Source organism: Oncorhynchus masou, chromosome 14, assembly GCF_036934945.1.
Source record: "Oncorhynchus masou masou isolate Uvic2021 chromosome 14, UVic_Omas_1.1, whole genome shotgun sequence".
Taxonomy (NCBI): Eukaryota; Metazoa; Chordata; class Actinopteri; order Salmoniformes; family Salmonidae; genus Oncorhynchus; species Oncorhynchus masou.
Window position 1 is genome coordinate 33,928,994 of NC_088225.1, and position 20,433 is coordinate 33,949,426.

The 20,433-nt window shown below is 50.7% G+C and overlaps 1 protein-coding gene across 1 annotated transcript in view; it reads right to left on the reverse strand.

Annotated features, from left to right (window-relative positions):
* LOC135554784 (myosin-11-like) overlaps positions 1 to 20,433 on the reverse strand; it is a 78,776-nt gene that overhangs the window by 15,227 nt on the left and 43,116 nt on the right. The window contains 5 exon segments of the mRNA XM_064987213.1: positions 2,629 to 2,781; positions 5,790 to 5,894; positions 8,328 to 8,534; positions 9,811 to 9,955; positions 11,820 to 11,964. Of these exon segments, the coding sequence (XP_064843285.1) occupies positions 2,629 to 2,781; positions 5,790 to 5,894; positions 8,328 to 8,534; positions 9,811 to 9,955; positions 11,820 to 11,964 (755 nt within the window).

Below are 20,433 nucleotides of genomic sequence, written 5' to 3' on the forward strand. Positions count from 1 at the left end.
GTCTCTCTACTGACCTGCATGTTGAGGCTGGAGGCCTGTCTCTCTACTGACCTGCATGTTGAGGCTGGAGGCCTGTCTCTCTACTGACCTGCATGTTGAGGCTGGAGGCCTGTCTCTCTACTAACCTGCATGTTGAGGCTGGAGGCCTGTCTCTCTCTACTGACCTGCATGTTGAGGCTGGAGGCCTGTCTCTCTCTACTGACCTGCATGTTGAGGCTGGAGGCCTGTCTCTCTACTGACCTGCATGTTGAGGCTGGAGGCCTGTCTCTCTACTGACCTGCATGTTGAGGCTGGAGGCCTGTCTCTCTACTGACCTGCATGTTGAGGCTGGAGGCCTGTCTCTCCACTGACCTGCATGTTGAGGCTGGAGGCCTGTCTCTCTCTACTTACCTGCATGTTGAGGCTGGAGGCCTGTCTCTCTACTGACCTGCATGTTGAGACTGGAGGCCTGTCTCTCTACTGACCTGCATGTTGGGGCTGGAGGCCTGTCTCTCTCCACTGACCTGCATGTTGAGGCTGGAGGCCTGTCTCTCTACTGACCTGCATGTTGAGGCTGGAGGCCTGTCTCTCCACTGACCTGCATGTTGAGGCTGGAGGCCTGTCTCTCTACTGACCTGCATGTTGAGGCTGGAGGCCTGTCTCTCTACTGACCTGCATGTTGAGACTGGAGGCCTGTCTCTCCACTGACCTGCATGTTGAGGCTGGAGGCCTGTCTCTCTACTGACCTGCATGTTGAGGCTGGAGGCCTGTCTCTCTACTGACCTGCATGTTGAGGCTGGAGGCCTGTCTCTCTACTGACCTGCATGTTGGGGCTGGAGGCCTGTCTCTCTACTGACCTGCATGTTGAGGCTGGAGGCCTGTCTCTCCACTGACCTGCATGTTGAGGCTGGAGGCCTGTCTCTCTACTGACCTGCATGTTGAGGCTGGAGGCCTGTCTCTCTACTGACCTGCATGTTGAGGCTGGAGGCCTGTCTCTCTACTGACCTGCATGTTGAGGCTGGAGGCCTGTCTCTCTACTGACCTGCATGTTGAGGCTGGAGGCCTGTCTCTCTACTAACCTGCATGTTGAGGCTGGAGGCCTGTCTCTCTCTACTGACCTGCATGTTGAGGCTGGAGGCCTGTCTCTCTCTACTGACCTGCATGTTGAGGCTGGAGGCCTGTCTCTCTACTGACCTGCATGTTGAGGCTGGAGGCCTGTCTCTCTACTGACCTGCATGTTGAGGCTGGAGGCCTGTCTCTCTACTGACCTGCATGTTGAGGCTGGAGGCCTGTCTCTCCACTGACCTGCATGTTGAGGCTGGAGGCCTGTCTCTCTACTGACCTGCATGTTGAGGCTGGAGGCCTGTCTCTCTCTACTGACCTGCATGTTGAGGCTGGAGGCCTGTCTCTCTACTGACCTGCATGTTGAGGCTGGAGGCCTGTCTCTCCACTGACCTGCATGTTGAGGCTGGAGGCCTGTCTCTCCACTGACCTGCATGTTGAGGCTGGAGGCCTGTCTCTCCACTGACCTGCATGTTGAGGCTGGAGGCCTGTCTCTCCACTGACCTGCATGTTGAGGCTGGAGGCCTGTCTCTCTACTGACCTGCATGTTGAGGCTGGAGGCCTGTCTCTCTACTGACCTGCATGTTGGGGCTGGAGGCCTGTCTCTCTCTACTGACCTGCATGTTGAGGCTGGAGGCCTGTCTCTCTACTGACCTGCATGTTGAGGCTGGAGGCCTGTCTCTCTACTGACCTGCATGTTGAGGCTGGAGGCCTGTCTCTCTACTGACCTGCATGTTGAGGCTGGAGGCCTGTCTCTCCACTGACCTGCATGTTGAGGCTGGAGGCCTGTCTCTCTACTGACCTGCATGTTGAGGCTGGAGGCCTGTCTCTCTCTACTGACCTGCATGTTGAGGCTGGAGGCCTGTCTCTCTACTGACCTGCATGTTGAGGCTGGAGGCCTGTCTCTTCACTGACCTGCATGTTGAGGCTGGAGGCCTGTCTCTCCACTGACCTGCATGTTGAGGCTGGAGGCCTGTCTCTCCACTGACCTGCATGTTGAGGCTGGAGGCCTGTCTCTCCACTGACCTGCATGTTGAGGCTGGAGGCCTGTCTCTCTACTGACCTGCATGTTGAGGCTGGAGGCCTGTCTCTCTACTTACCTGCATGTTGAGGCTGGAGGCCTGTCTCTCTACTGACCTGCATGTTGAGGCTGGAGGCCTGTCTCTCTACTGACCTGCATGTTGAGGCTGGAGGCCTGTCTCTCTACTGACCTGCATGTTGAGGCTGGAGGCCTTTCTCTCTACTGACCTGCATGTTGAGGCTGGAGGCCTGTCTCTCTACTGACCTGCATGTTGAGGCTGGAGGCCTGTCTCTCTCTACTGACCTGCATGTTGAGGCTGGAGGCCTGTCTCTCTACTGACCTGCATGTTGAGGCTGGAGGCCTGTCTCTCTCTACTGACCTGCATGTTGAGGCTGGAGGCCTGTCTCTCCACTGACCTGCATGTTGAGGCTGGAGGCCTGTCTCTCTCTACTGACCTGCATGTTGAAGCTGGAGGCCTGTCTCTCTACTGACCTGCATGTTGAGGCTAGAGGCCTGTCTCTCCACTGACCTGCATGTTGAGGCTGGAGGCCTGTCTCTCTACTGACCTGCATGTTGAGGCTGGAGGCCTGTCTCTCCACTCCTCTCTTGGCCTCTGTCTCTTCCTCTAGCTGTTCGAGAAGGTTGTTCCTGTCTTCCTCTGTCTGGCGAAGACGACCTGACAGGTTCAGCTTCTGACGAGTCTCCTCTGACAACAACTCCTGGAGGGGGGAGGGGAGGAGAGAGGGGGCAGGGGAGAGGAGGGGGAGAGAGGAGGAGAGGGGGAGGGGAGAGAGGAGGAGAGAAGGAGAGAGGGGGAGAGATGAGGAGAGAGGGGGAGTGAGGGGAGAGAGGGAGAGGGGGGAGGAGGAGAGAGGGGGAGGGGAGAAGGAGGAGAGGGGGGAGGAGAGAGAGAGGATGAGAGGGGGGGAGGGGGAGGGGAGAGAGGAGGAGAGAGGGAAGGGGAGAGAGGAGGAGAAAGGGAGAGAGGGGGGAGAGGGAAACAGATAAACATAAACAGATTGTGGTAGTGTGTTGACGTTCACTTTAGCCTCAAACTTAAAATGACTTAAAAAACAAAGTATTAGACAGGGGGCCAACCGAAAAATAAACTCTGTTTATCTGTCAGCTGAACATCCCATATCTATTCAGTGTTTCCCCTACCAGTTGTTCTGTGAAGTAAGTCAGACAGTCCTGTAGCTCTGAGTCTCACCTGACAGTCCTGTAGCTCTGAGTCTCACCTGACAGTCCTGTAGCTCTGAGTCTCACCTGACAGTCCTGTAGGTCTGAGTCTCACCTGACAGTCCTGTAGGTCTGAGTCTCACCTGACAGTCCTGTAGCTCTGAGTCTCACCTGACAGTCCTGTAGCTCTGAGTCTCACCTGACAGTCCTGTAGGTCTGAGTCTCACCTGACAGTCCTGTAGCTCTGAGTCTCACCTGACAGTCCTGTAGCTCTGAGTCTCACCTGACAGTCCTGTAGCTCTGAGTCTCACCTGACAGTCCTGTAGGTCTGAGTCTCACCTGACAGACCTGTAGCTCTGAGTCTCACCTGACAGTCCTGTAGCTCTGAGTCTCACCTGACAGTCCTGTAGCTCTGAGTCTCACCTGACAGTCCTGTAGGTCTGAGTCTCACCTGACAGTCCTGTAGCTCTGAGTCTCACCTGACAGTCCTGTAGGTCTGAGTCTCACCTGAGAGTCCTGTAGGTCTGAGTCTCACCTGACAGTCCTGTAGCTCTGAGTCTCACCTGACAGTCCTGTAGCTCTGAGTCTCACCTGACAGACCTGTAGCTCTGAGTCTCACCTGACAGTCCTGTAGCTCTGAGTCTCACCTGACAGTCCTGTAGCTGGGACCCCAGATTGACCAGGTCTGAGTCTCACCTGACAGTCCTGTAGGTCTGAGTCTCACCTGACAGTCCTGTAGATCTGAGTCTCACCTGACAGTCCTGTAGGTCTGAGTCTCACCTGACAGTCCTGTAGGTCTGAGTCTCACCTGAGAGTCCTGTAGGTCTGAGTCTCACCTGACAGTCCTGTAGGTCTGACTCTCACCTGACAGTCCTGTAGCTCTGAGTCTCACCTGACAGTCCTGTAGGTCTGAGTCTCACCTGACAGTCCTGTAGGTCTGAGTCTCACCTGAGAGTCCTGTAGGTCTGAGTCTCACCTGACAGTCCTGTAGGTCTGACTCTCACCTGACAGTCCTGTAGCTCTGAGTCTCACCTGACAGTCCTGTAGGTCTGACTCTCACCTGACAGTCCTGTAGCTCTGAGTCTCACCTGACAGTCCTGTAGGTCTGAGTCTCACCTGACAGTCCTGTAGGTCTGAGTCTCACCCGAGAGTCCTGTAGATCTGAGTCTCACCTGAGAGTCCTGTAGTTCTGAGTCTCACCTGAGAGTCCTGTAGGTCTGAGTCTCACCTGAGAGTCCTGTAGGTCTGAGTCCTGTAGGTCTGAGTCTCACCTGACAGTCCTGTAGCTCTGAGTCTCACCTGAGAGTCCTGTAGGTCTGAGTCCTGTAGGTCTGAGTCTCACCTGAGAGTCCTGTAGCTCTGAGTCTCACCTGACAGTCCTGTAGGTCTGAGTCTCACCTGACAGTCCTGTAGTTCTGAGTCTCACCTGACAGTCCTGTAGCTCTGAGTCTCACCTGACAGTCCTGTAGCTCTGAGTCTTACCTGACAGTCCTGTAGGTCTGAGTCTCACCTGACAGTCCTGTAGCTCTGAGTCTCACCTGACAGTCCTGTAGCTCTGAGTCTCACCTGACAGACCTGTAGCTCTGAGTCTCACCTGACAGTCCTGTAGGTCTGAGTCCTGTAGGTCTGAGTCTCACCTGACAGTCCTGTAGTTCTGAGTCTCACCTGACAGTCCTGTAGGTCTGAGTCTCACCTGACAGTCCTGTAGCTCTGAGTCTCACCTGACAGTCCTGTAGGTCTGAGTCTCACCTGACAGTCCTGTAGCTCTGAGTCTCACCTGACAGTCCTGTAGGTCTGAGTCTCACCTGACAGTCCTGTAGGTCTGAGTCTCACCTGACAGTCCTGTAGCTCTGAGTCTCACCTGACAGTCCTGTAGGTCTGAGTCTCACCTGACAGTCCTGTAGCTCTGAGTCTCACCTGACAGTCCTGTAGGTCTGAGTCTCACCTGACAGTCCTGTAGGTCTGAGTCTCACCTGACAGTCCTGTAGGTCTGACTCTCACCTGACAGTCCTGTAGCTCTGAGTCTCACCTGACAGTCCTGTAGGTCTGAGTCTCACCTGACAGACCTGTAGCTCTGAGTCTCACCTGACAGTCCTGTAGCTCTGAGTCTCACCTGACAGTCCTGTAGGTCTGAGTCTCACCTGAGAGTCCTGTAGGTCTGAGTCCTGTAGCTCTGAGTCTCACCTGACAGTCCTGTAGGTCTGAGTCTCACCTGACAGTCCTGTAGCTCTGAGTCTCACCTGACAGTCCTGTAGCTCTGAGTCTCACCTGACAGTCCTGTAGCTCTGAGTCTCACCTGACAGTCCTGTAGCTCTGAGTCTCACCTGACAGTCCTGTAGCTCTGAGTCTCACCTGACAGTCCTGTAGGTCTGAGTCTCACCTGACAGTCCTGTAGCTCTGAGTCTCACCTGACAGTCCTGTAGCTCTGAGTCTCACCTGACAGTCCTGTAGCTCTGAGTCTCACCTGACAGTCCTGTAGCTCTGAGTCTCACCTGACAGTCCTGTAGGTCTGAGTCTCACCTGACAGTCCTGTAGCTCTGAGTCTCACCTGACAGTCCTGTAGCTGGGACCCCAGACTGACCAGCTCTTTACTCAGTTTAATGTTCTTCCCCTCCACCTCATTCAGCAGACCGCTCACACTGTCCAACTCCGACTGGAACAGAGGGATGAGAGGAGAAGAGGATGAGAGGAGAAGGGGATGAGAGAAGGGGATGAGAGAAGAAGGGGATCAGAGAAGAAGGGGATGAGAGAAAAAGGGGATGAGAGGAGAAGTGGATGAGAGGAGAAGTGGATGAGAGGAGAAGTGGATGAGAGGAGAAGTGGATGAGATGAGAAGTGGATGAGAGTAGAAGTGGATGAGAGTAGAAGTGGATGAGAGTAGAAGTGGATGAGAGTAGAAGTGGATGAGAGAAGAAGGGGAAAGAAGAAGTGGAAAGAAGAAGTGGATGAGAGAAGAAGGGGATGAGAGGAGAAGGGGATGAGAGAAGAAGTGGATGAGAGGAGAAGGGGGAGAGAGGAGAAGGGGGATGAGAGAAGAAGGGGGATGAGAGAAGAAGTGGATGAGAGGAGAAGTGGATGAGAGGAGAAGGGGATGAGAGGAGAAGGGGATGAGAGGAGAAGTGGATGAGAGGAGAAGTGGATGAGAGGAGAAGTGGATGAGAGGAGAAGGGGATGAGAGGAGAAGTGGATGAGAGAAGAAGGGGATGAGAGGAGAAGGGGATGAGAGAAGAAGGGGATGAGAGAAGAAGGGGATGAGAGAAGAAGGTGATTGGAGAAGAAGGGGATGAGAGAAGAAGGGGATTGGAGAAGAAGGGGATTGGAGAAGAAGGGGATTGGAGAAGAAGGGGATTGGAGAAGAAGGGGATGAGAGAATAACGGGATTGGAGAAAAGAGCAGCAGGTTGTCACAAACATGAAATAATAAATTATGATGTCTGTCATCATGTAAATAAAAACACACCAAAATCCGCTGCTTCATCCCCAGGTCCTTGCTGTAAGCCACAATACGTTCTCAGTCAACTTGCCAGGTGACATCAGGGGTAAGCAGACGCCATAGTGTTCAATGACTGTTGTATTTCTGGGCTGTTGTTTAGCATTCTCAGATGGGTCACCCATAAATAGAGGACAGTTGTACTAAGGACAACCCCCTGCTCGACGCCCTGCTCGACCCCCTGCTCGACCCCCTGCTCGACCCCCTGCTCAACCCCCTGCTCAACCCCCTGCTCGACCCCCTGCTCGACCCCCTGCTCGACCCCCTGCTCAACCCCCTGCTCAACACCCATAAATAGAGGACAGTTGTACTAAGGACAACCCCCTTCTCAACCCCCTGCTCGACCCCCTGCTCAACCCCCTGCTCAACACCCATAAATAGAGGACAGTTGTACTAAGGACAACCCCCTTCTCAACCCCCTGCTCGACCCCCTGCTCAACACCCATAAATAGAGGACAGTTGTACTAAGGACAACCCCCTTCTCAACCCCCTGCTCGACCCCCTGCTCGACCCCCTGCTCGACCCCCTGCTCAACACCCATAAATAGAGGACAGTTGTACTAAGGACAACCCCCTGCTCAACCCCCTGCTCGACCCCCTGCTCGACCCCCTGCTCGACCCCCTGCTCGACCCCCTGCTCAACCCCCTGCTCGACCCCCTGCTCGACCCCCTGCTCGACCCCCTGCTCAACCCCCTGCTCAACCCCCATAAATAGAGGACAGTTGTACTAAGGTCAACTCCCTGCTCAACACCCTGTTCAACACCCTGCTCGACCCCCTGCTCGACCCCCTGCTCGACCCCCTGCTCGACCCTCTGCTCAACACCCATAAATAGAGGACAGTTGTACTAAGGTCAACTCCCTGCTCAACACCCTGTTCAACACCCTGCTCGACCCCCTGCTCGACCCCCTGCTCAACACCCATAAATAGAGGACAGTTGTACTAAGGACAAACCTCTGATCAACCCCCTGCTCGACCCCCTGCTCGACCCTCTGCTCAACAGCCATAAATAGAGGACAGTTGTACTAAGGTCAACTCCCTGCTCAACACCCTGTTCAACACCCTGCTCGACCCCCTGCTCAACCCCCTGCTCGACCCCCTGCTCAACCCCCTGCTCGACCCCCTGCTCAACACCCATAAATAGAGGACAGCTGTACTAAGGACAACCCCCTGCTCGACCCTCTGCTCAACACCCATAAATAGAGGACAGTTGTACTAAGGACTGCTCAACCCCCTGCTCAAACCCCTGCTCAAACCCCTGCTCGTGTTTCAGGTCTTAAACGTTTGTCACTTGTATTATTTCCATCTGACGTGTGATATGGTACAGATGTAGGATATTAATTTGATCACCGTGTTGCAGGATACATTTTCTGCAAACGTGTCGTGTATTTGAGGTTTAAAAAAAGTTTAACTCATTTCCACTTTGGAGTTTCAGACTTGATTTTCCCTTACGAAAAATGTATCAACCCCGACTAAAATGTCCATTAATTATAATCCACATAATAATTCAAATTTCCTGTTGCTGCGGGATTATTTTCCTGCTGTAGCAAACTGGTTCAAATTAAGATCCTACATCTGTAGCCAGTGTACGCTACTCACGGTCAACTTAGAGACTCGTTCTCCCAGCTCCCCCCTCTGTCTCTCGCTGTCGCTGTAGCGCGACTGCAAGTCTGACAGCTGACCTTCGACCTTCTTCCTCTTGTGCTCGACCTCCTGCTTGGCGTTGGCCAATGAGTGGAGGTCTGCGCTGAGGTCAGATGACTCCTTCTCCAATCCCTGCTTAGCCTTCTCCAGACTGGCTCGCACCTGGGGAGAGAAGGGAGGGTTGGGAGAGACGGGAGGGTGTGAGGAGTGGGCAGTGACGGGAGGGTGTAAGGAGTGGGCAGGGACGGGAGGGTGTGGGCAGAGACGGGAGGGTGTGAGGAGTGGGCAGGGACGGGAGGGTGTAAGGAGTGGGCAGGGACGGGAGGGTGTGGGCAGAGACGGGAGGGTGTGAGGAGTGGGCAGGGACGGGAGGGTGTAAGGAGTGGGCAGGGACGGGAGGGTGTGGGCAGAGACGGGAGGGTGTGAGGAGTGGGGAGAGACGGGAGGGTGTGAGGAGTGGGGAGAGACGGGAGGGTGGAGGGAATGAGGGAGTGGGGAGAGAAGGGAGGGTGGGGGGAGAGAAGGGAGGGTGGAGGGAACGAGGGAGTGGGGAGAGAAGGGAGGGTGGAGGGAATGAGGGAGAGAAGGGAGGGTGGAGGGAATGAGGGAGAGAAGGGAGGGTGTGAGGGATTGGGGAGAGACGGGAGGGTGTGAGGGAGTGGGGAGAGAAGGAAGGGTTGGGAGAGACGGGAGGTTGTGAGGAGTGGGGAGAGAAGGGAGGGTGGAGGGAATGAGGGAGTGGGAGAGAAGGGAGGGTGTGAGGAGGGACGGGAGGGTGTGAGGAGTGGGGAGAGAAGGGTGGAGGGAATGAGGGAGTGGGAGAGAAGGGAGGGTGTGAGGAGTGGGGAGAGAAGGGAGGGTGGAGGGAATGAGGGAGTGGGAGAGAAGGGAGGGTGTGAGGAGGGACGGGAGGGTGTGAGGAGTGGGGAGAGACGGGAGGGTGTGAGGAGTGGGAAGAGAAGGGAGGGTGGAGGGAATGAGGGAGTGGGAGAGAAGGGAGGGTGGAGGGAATGAGGGAGTGGGAGAGAAGGGAGGGTGAAGGGAATGAGGGAGTGGGGAGAGAAGGGAGAGTGGAGGGAATGAGGGAGTGGGAGAGAAGGGAGAGTGGAGGGAATGAGGGAGTGGGAGAGAAGGGAGGGTGGAGGGAGAGAAAGGAGGGTGGAGGGAATGAGGGAGTGGGGAGAGAAGGGAGGGTGTGAGGGAGTGGGGAGAGAAGGGAGGGTGGAGGGAATGAGGGAGAGAAGGGAGGGTGTGAGGGAGTGGGGAGAGACAGGAGGGTGTGAGGGAGTGGGGAGAGAAGGGAGGGTGGAGGGAATGAGGGAGAGACAGGAGGGTGTGAGGGAGTGTGTTTACTTTGTGTGTGTGTGTGTGTGTGTGTGTGTGTGTGTGTGCGTGTGTGTGTGTGTGTTCCCATGCAGGCGTCAGGTGTGTGTGTTACCCTCTTGGCCTGCTCCAGTTGTTCAGACAGTTCCTCAACAGTCTGTGTGTGTTTCTGTCTCATCTCCTGGACCTGAGCTTCATGGCTCCTCCCTTCCTCCTCCATCACCTTCTTCAACATGGCAACCTCCTGCTCTCGCTTCGTCCTGGAGAACACAACACACAGCAACCTTCAGTGTGTGTGTCCCAACTGGAGCCGTACCGTAGTTCCTGCTGCGCAGCGGTGGTATCCAGTCCTCTAGAGGTCACTAGAGGTCAAACTGAGGCCGTATGGTCAGAGTGTGGTGTCCTCTAGAGGTCACTAGAGGTCAAACTGGGGCCGTATGGTCAGGGTGTGGTGTCCTCTAGAGGTCACTAGAGGTCAAACTGAGGTCGTACCGTAGTTTCTGCTGTGCAGCGGTGGTATCGAGTCCTCTAGAGGTCACTAGAGGTCAAACTGAGGCCGTATTGTCAGGGTGTAGTGTCCTCTAGAGGTCACTAGAGATCAAACTGAGGCCGTATGGTCAGGGTGTGGTGTCCTCTAGAGGTCACTAGAGGTCAAACTGAGGTCGTAACGTAGTTTCTGCTGTGCAGCGGTGGTATCCAGTCCTCTAGAGGTCACGAGAGGTCAAACTGAGAGCGTATGGTCAGGGTGTGGTGTCCTCTAGAGGTCAAACTGAGACCGTATGGTCAGGATGTGGTGTCCTCTAGAGGTCAAACTGAGAGCGTATGGTCAGGATGTGGTGTCCTCTAGACGGTCACTAGAGGTCAAACTGAGACCGTATGGTCAGGATGTGGTGTCCTCTAGAGGTCAAACTGAGAGCGTATGGTCAGGATGTGGTGTCCTCTAGACGGTCACTAGAGGTCAAACTGAGAGCGTATGGTCAGGATGTGGTGTCCTCTAGAGGTCAAACTGAGACTGTATGGTCAGGATGTGGTGTCCTCTAGACGGTCACTAGAGGTCAAACTGAGACCGTATGGTCAGGATGTGGTGTCCTCTAGAGGTCAAACAGAGCATATGGTCAGGATGTGGTGTCCTCTAGAGGGCAAACTGAGCCCGTATGGTCAGGATGTGGTGTCCTCTAGAGGTCACTAGAGGTCAAACTGAGAGCGTATAGTCAGGATGTGGTGTCCTCTAGAGGTCAAACTGAGCCCGTATGGTCAGGATGTGGTGTCCTCTAGACGGTCACTAGAGGTCAAACTGAGAGCGTATGGTCAGGATGTGGTGTCCTCTAGAGGTCACTAGAGGTCAAACTGAGGCTGTATGGTCAGGATGTGGTGTCCTCTAGACGGTCACTAGAGGTCAAACTGAGACTGTATGGTCAGGATGTGGTGTCCTCTAGAGGTCAAACTGAGAGCGTTTGGTCAGGATGTGGTGTCCTCTAGAGGTCAAACTGAGACTGTATGGTCAGGATGTGGTGTCCTCTAGAGGTCACTAGAGGTCAAACTGAGGCTGTATGGTCAGGATGTGGTGTCCTCTAGAGGTCAAACTGAGACTGTATGGTCAGGATGTGGTGTCCTCTAGAGGTCAAACTGAGACTGTATGGTCAGGATGTGGTGTCCTCTAGAGGTCAAACTGAGACTGTATGGTCAGGATGTGGTGTCCTCTAGAGGTCAAACTGAGACTGTATGGTCAGGATGTGGTGTCCTCTAGAGGTCACTAGAGGTCAAACTGAGAGCGTATGGTCAGGATGTGGTGTCCTCTAGAGGTCAAACTGAGAGCGTATGGTCAGGATGTGGTGTCCTCTAGACGGTCACTAGAGGTCAAACTGAGACTGTATGGTCAGGACGTGGTGTCCTCTAGAGGTCACTAGAGGTCAAACTGAGAGCGTATGGTCAGGATGTGGTGTCCTCTAGACGATCACTAGAGGTCAAACTGAGAGCGTATGGTCAGGATGTGGTGTCCTCTAGAGGTCACTAGAGGTCAAACTGAGACCGTATGGTCAGGATGTGGTGTCCTCTAGACGGTCACGAGAGGTCAAACTGAGAGCGTATGGTCAGGACGTGGTGGTGACCGGGACTTGACCGTACCGTAGCTCCTGCTGTGCGGCGGTGGTGTCCAGAGTGTCTTCCAGCTCAGACCTCAGAGCGTTCAGCTCCTCTCCCAGGTCTCTGCAGGCTGCATCAGCCCTCCTCCTGGCAGCCCCCTCTGACTCCAGGTCCTCCTGGATCTCACCTTGTGATCACACACACACACACGACCAGAGCGCACACACACACACACACACACGACCAGAGCACACACACACACACGACCAGAGCGCGCACACACACACACACGACCAGAGCGCACACACACACGACCAGAGCGCACACACACACGACCAGAGCGCGCACACACACACACACGACCAGAGCGCGCACACACACACACACACACACACACACACACACACACACACACACACACACACACACACACACACACACACACACACACACACACACATATATATGACCAGAGAACACACACACCCAGCCGGGACCCTATTCCTCATGCAGTGCACTGCCTTTGAGCAGGTTAGCGGTTTCCATCATGGATGTTGTTCTGGAGCAGCTCTGCAGAGTGGTCACTAGCTGGCACAGACACAAACGTCTGACTTTAAACCTAACCTTAACCACACTGCTAACCCTAACCTTAACCACACTGCTAACCTTAACCACACTGCTAACCTTAACCACACTGCTAACCCTAACCTTAACCACACTGCTAACCCTAACCTTAACCACACTGCTAACCCTAACCTTAACCACACTGCTAACCCTAACCTTAACCACACTGCTAACCCTAACCTTAACCACACTGCTAACCCTAACCTTAACCACACTGCTAACCCTAACCTTAACCACACTGCTAACCCTAACCTTAACCACACTGCTAACCTTAACCACACTGCTAACCTTAACCACACTGCTAACCCTAACCTTAACCACACTGCTAACCTTAACCACACTGCTAACCTTAACCACACTGCTAACCTTAACCACACTGCTAACCCTAACCTTAACCACACTGCCGACCCTAACCTTAACCACACTGCTAACCCAAACCTTAACCACACTGCTAACCTTAACCACACTGCTAACCCTAACCTTAACCACACTGCTAAGCCTAACCTTAACCACACTGCTAAGCCTAACCTTAACCACACTGCTAACCCAAACCTTAACCACACTGCTAACCCAAACCTTAACCACACTGCTAACCTTAACCACACTGCTAACCCTAACCTTAACCACACTGCTAACCTTAACCACACTGCTAACCCTAACCTTAACCACACTGCTAACCCAAACCTTAACCACACTGCTAACCCTAACCTTAACCACACTGCTAACCCTAACCTTAACCACACTGCTAACCCTAACCTTAACCACACTGCTAACCTTAACCACACTGCTAACCCTAACCTTAACCACACTGCTAACCTTAACCACACTGCTAACCCTAACCTTAACCACACTGCTAACCCAAACCTTAACCACACTGCTAACCCTAACCTTAACCACACTGCTAACCCTAACCTTAACCACGCTGCTAACCCTAACCTTAACCACACTGCTAACCTTAACCACACTGCTAACCCTAACCTTAACCACACTGCTAACCATAACCACACTGCTAACCCTAACCTTAACCACACTGCTAACCATAACCTTAACCACACTGCTAACTTTAACCACACTGCTAACCCTAACCTTAACCACACTGCTAACCATAACCACACTGCTAACCCTAACCTTAACCACACTGCTAACCATAACCTTAACCACACTGCTAACCTTAACCACACTGCTAACCCTAACCTTAACCACACTGCTAACCATAACCTTAACCACACTGCTAACCTTAACCACACTGCTAACCCTAACCTTAACCACACTGCTAACCCTAACCTTAACCACACTGCTAACCATAACCTTAACCACACTGCTAACCTTAACCACACTGCTAACCCTAACCTTAACCACACTGCTAACCATAACCTTAACCACACTGCTAACCTTAACCACACTGCTAACCCTAACCTTAACCACACTGCTAACCATAACCTTAACCACACTGCTAACCATAACCTTAACCACACTGCTAACCTTAACCTTAACCACACTGCTAACCTTAACCACACTGCTAACCATAACCTTAACCACACTGCTAACCTTAACCACACTGCTAACCATAACCTTAACCACACTGCTAACCTTAACCACACTGCTAACCTTAACCACACTGCTAACCTTAACCACACTGCTAACCCTAACCTTAACCACACTGCCGACCCTAACCTTAACCACACTGCTAACCCAAACCTTAACCACACTGCTAACCTTAACCACACTGCTAACCCTAACCTTAACCACACTGCTAACCCTAACCTTAACCACACTGCTAACCCTAACCTTAACCACACTGCTAACCCAAACCTTAACCACACTGCTAACCTTAACCACACTGCTAACCCTAACCTTAACCACACTGCTAACCTTAACCACACTGCTAACCCTAACCTTAACCACACTGCTAACCACACTGCTAACCCTAACCTTAACCACACTGCTAACCCTAACCTTAACCACACTGCTAACCCTAACCTTAACCACACTGCTAACCTTAACCACACTGCTAACCCTAACCTTAACCACACTGCTAACCTTAACCACACTGCTAACCCTAACCTTAACCACACTGCTAACCCAAACCTTAACCACACTGCTAACCCTAACCTTAACCACACTGCTAACCCTAACCTTAACCACGCTGCTAACCCTAACCTTAACCACACTGCTAACCCTAACCTTAACCACACTGCTAACCCTAACCTTAACCACACCGCTAACCCAAACCTTAACCACACTGCTAACCCTAACCTTAACCACACTGCTAACCTTAACCACACTGCTAACCCTAACCTTAACCACACTGCTAACCCAAACCTTAACCACACTGCTAACCCTAACCTTAACCACACTGCTAACCCTAACCTTAACCACACTGCTAACCCTAACCTTAACCACACTGCTAACCCTAACCTTAACCACACTGCTAACCTTAACCACACTGCTAACCCTAACCTTAACCACACTGCTAACCTTAACCACACTGCTAACCCTAACCTTAACCACACTGCTAACCTTAACCACACTGCTAACCCAAACCTTAACCACACTGCTAACCCTAACCTTAACCACACTGCTAACCTTAACCACACTGCTAACCCTAACCTTAACCACACTGCTAACCTTAACCACACTGCTAACCCTAACCTTAACCACACTGCTAACCTTAACCACAATGCTAACCCTAACCTTAACCACACTGCTAACCTTAACCACACTGCTAACCCAAACCTTAACCACACTGCTAACCCTAACCTTAACCACACTGCTAACCTTAACCACACTGCTAACCCTAACCTTAACCACACTGCTAACCATAACCACACTGCTAACCCTAACCTTAACCACACTGCTAACCATAACCTTAACCACACTGCTAACCCAAACCTTAACCACACTGCTAACCCTAACCTTAACCACACTGCTAACCATAACCACACTGCTAACCCTAACCTTAACCACACTGCTAACCATAACCTTAACCACACTGCTAACCTTAACCACACTGCTAACCCTAACCTTAACCACACTGCTAACCATAACCTTAACCACACTGCTAACTTTAACCACACTGCTAACCCTAACCTTAACCACACTGCTAACCCTAACCTTAACCACACTGCTAACCATAACCTTAACCACACTGCTAACCTTAACCACACTGCTAACCCTAACCTTAACCACACTGCTAACCATAACCTTAACCACACTGCTAACCTTAACCACACTGCTAACCCTAACCTTAACCACACTGCTAACCATAACCTTAACCACACTGCTAACCATAACCTTAACCACACTGCTAACCTTAACCTTAACCACACTGCTAACCTTAACCACACTGCTAACCATAACCTTAACCACACTGCTAACCTTAACCACACTGCTAACCATAACCTTAACCACACTGCTAACCATAACCTTAACCACACTGCTAACCCTAACCTTAACCACACTGCTAACCTTAACCACACTGCTAACCATAACCTTAACCACACTGCTAACCCTAACCTTAACCACACTGCTAACCCTAACCTTAACCACACTGCTAACCCTAACCTTAACCACACTGCTAACCTTAACCACACTGCTAACCATAACCTTAACCACACTGCTAACCTTAACCACACTGCTAACCATAACCTTAACCACACTGCTAACCTTAACCACACTGCTAACCATAACCTTAACCACACTGCTAACCTTAACCACACTGCTAACCCTAACCTTAACCACACTGCTAACCTTAACCACACTGCTAACCATAACCTTAACCACACTGCTAACCTTAACCACACTGCTAACCATAACCTTAACCACACTGCTAACCATAACCTTAACCACACTGCTAACCCTAACCTTAACCACACTGCTAACCTTAACCACACTGCTAACCATAACCTTAACCACACTGCTAACCCTAACCTTAACCACACTGCTAACCTTAACCACACTGCTAACCCTAACCTTAACCACACTGCTAACCTTAACCACACTGCTAACCATAACCTTAACCACACTGCTAACCTTAACCACACTGCTAACCATAACCTTAACCACACTGCTAACCTTAACCACACTGCTAACCATAACCTTAACCACACTGCTAACCTTAACCACACTGCTAACCATAACCTTAACCACACCATAACCTTAACCACACTGCTAACCCTAACCACACTGCTAACCATAACCTTAACCACACTGCTAACCTTAACCACACTGCTAACCATAACCTTAACCACACTGCTAACCCTAACCTTAACCACACTGCTAACCATAACCTTAACCACACTGCTAACTTTAACCACACTGCTAACCCTAACCTTAACCACACTGCTAACCCTAACCTTAACCACACTGCTAACCATAACCTTAACCACACTGCTAACCTTAACCACACTGCTAACCCTAACCTTAACCACACTGCTAACCATAACCTTAACCACACTGCTAACCTTAACCACACTGCTAACCCTAACCTTAACCACACTGCTAACCATAACCTTAACCACACTGCTAACCATAACCTTAACCACACTGCTAACCTTAACCTTAACCACACTGCTAACCTTAACCACACTGCTAACCATAACCTTAACCACACTGCTAACCTTAACCACACTGCTAACCATAACCTTAACCACACTGCTAACCATAACCTTAACCACACTGCTAACCCTAACCTTAACCACACTGCTAACCTTAACCACACTGCTAACCATAACCTTAACCACACTGCTAACCCTAACCTTACCCACACTGCTAACCCTAACCTTAACCACACTGCTAACCCTAACCTTAACCACACTGCTAACCTTAACCACACTGCTAACCATAACCTTAACCACACTGCTAACCTTAACCACACTGCTAACCATAACCTTAACCACACTGCTAACCTTAACCACACTGCTAACCATAACCTTAACCACACTGCTAACCTTAACCACACTGCTAACCCTAACCTTAACCACACTGCTAACCTTAACCACACTGCTAACCATAACCTTAACCACACTGCTAACCTTAACCACACTGCTAACCATAACCTTAACCACACTGCTAACCTTAACCACACTGCTAACCATAACCTTAACCACACTGCTAACCTTAACCACACTGCTAACCCTAACCTTAACCACACTGCTAACCTTAACCACACTGCTAACCATAACCTTAACCACACTGCTAACCTTAACCACACTGCTAACCATAACCTTAACCACACTGCTAACCATAACCTTAACCACACTGCTAACCCAAACCTTAACCACACTGCTAACCCTAACCTTAACCACACTGCTAACCATAACCACACTGCTAACCCTAACCTTAACCACACTGCTAACCATAACCTTAACCACACTGCTAACCTTAACCACACTGCTAACCCTAACCTTAACCACACTGCTAACCATAACCTTAACCACACTGCTAACTTTAACCACACTGCTAACCCTAACCTTAACCACACTGCTAACCCTAACCTTAACCACACTGCTAACCATAACCTTAACCACACTGCTAACCTTAACCACACTGCTAACCCTAACCTTAACCACACTGCTAACCATAACCTTAACCACACTGCTAACCTTAACCACACTGCTAACCCTAACCTTAACCACACTGCTAACCATAACCTTAACCACACTGCTAACCATAACCTTAACCACACTGCTAACCTTAACCTTAACCACACTGCTAACCTTAACCACACTGCTAACCATAACCTTAACCACACTGCTAACCTTAACCACACTGCTAACCATAACCTTAACCACACTGCTAACCATAACCTTAACCACACTGCTAACCCTAACCTTAACCACACTGCTAACCTTAACCACACTGCTAACCATAACCTTAACCACACTGCTAACCCTAACCTTAACCACACTGCTAACCCTAACCTTAACCACACTGCTAACCCTACCCTTAACCACACTGCTAACCTTAACCACACTGCTAACCATAACCTTAACCACACTGCTAACCTTAACCACACTGCTAACCATAACCTTAACCACACTGCTAACCTTAACCACACTGCTAACCATAACCTTAACCACACTGCTAACCTTAACCACACTGCTAACCCTAACCTTAACCACACTGCTAACCTTAACCACACTGCTAACCATAACCTTAACCACACTGCTAACCTTAACCACACTGCTAACCATAACCTTAACCACACTGCTAACCATAACCTTAACCACACTGCTAACCCTAACCACACTGCTAACCATAACCTTAACCACACTGCTAACCTTAACCACACTGCTAACCATAACCTTAACCACACTGCTAACCCTAACCTTAACCACACTGCTAACCATAACCTTAACCACACTGCTAACTTTAACCACACTGCTAACCCTAACCTTAACCACACTGCTAACCCTAACCTTAACCACACTGCTAACCATAACCTTAACCACACTGCTAACCTTAACCACACTGCTAACCCTAACCTTAACCACACTGCTAACCCAAACCTTAACCACACTGCTAACCCTAACCTTAACCACACTGCTAACCATAACCACACTGCTAACCCTAACCTTAACCACACTGCTAACCATAACCTTAACCACACTGCTAACCTTAACCACACTGCTAACCCTAACCTTAACCACACTGCTAACCATAACCTTAACCACACTGCTAACTTTAACCACACTGCTAACCCTAACCTTAACCACACTGCTAACCCTAACCTTAACCACACTGCTAACCATAACCTTAACCACACTGCTAACCTTAACCACACTGCTAACCCTAACCTTAACCAAACTGCTAACCATAACCTTAACCACACTGCTAACCTTAACCACACTGCTAACCCTAACCTTAACCACACTGCTAACCATAACCTTAACCACACTGCTAACCATAACCTTAACCACACTGCTAACCTTAACCTTAACCACACTGCTAACCTTAACCACACTGCTAACCATAACCTTAACCACACTGCTAACCTTAACCACACTGCTAACCATAACCTTAACCACACTGCTAACCATAACCTTAACCACACTGCTAACCCTAACCTTAACCACACTGCTAACCTTAACCACACTGCTAACCATAACCTTAACCACACTGCTAACCCTAACCTTAACCACACTGCTAACCCTAACCTTAACCACACTGCTAACCCTAACCTTAACCACACTGCTAACCTTAACCACACTGCTAACCATAACCTTAACCACACTGCTAACCTTAACCACACTGCTAACCATAACCTTAACCACACTGCTAACCTTAACCACACTGCTAACCATAACCTTAACCACACTGCTAACCTTAACCACACTGCTAACCCTAACCTTAACCACACTGCTAACCTTAACCACACTGCTAACCATAACCTTAACCACACTGCTAACCTTAACCACACTGCTAACCATAACCTTAACCACACTGCTAACCATAACCTTAACCACACTGCTAACCCTAACCTTAACCACACTGCTAACCTTAACCACACTGCTAACCATAACCTTAACCACACTGCTAACCCTAACCTTAACCACACTGCTAACCTTAACCACACTGCTAACCCTAACCTTAACCACACTGCTAACCTTAACCACACTGCTAACCATAACCTTAACCACACTGCTAACCTTAACCACACTGCTAACCATAACCTTAACCACACTGCTAACCTTAACCACACTGCTAACCATAACCTTAACCACACTGCTAACCTTAACCACACTGCTAACCATAACCTTAACCACACCATAACCTTAACCACACTGCTAACCCTAACCACACTGCTAACCATAACCTTAACCACACTGCTAACCTTAACCACACTGCTAACCATAACCTTAACCACACTGCTAACCCTAACCTTAACCACACTGCTAACCATAACCTTAACCACACTGCTAACTTTAACCACACTGCTAACCCTAACCTTAACCACACTGCTAACCCTAACCTTAACCACACTGCTAACCATAACCTTAACCACACTGCTAACCTTAACCACACTGCTAAC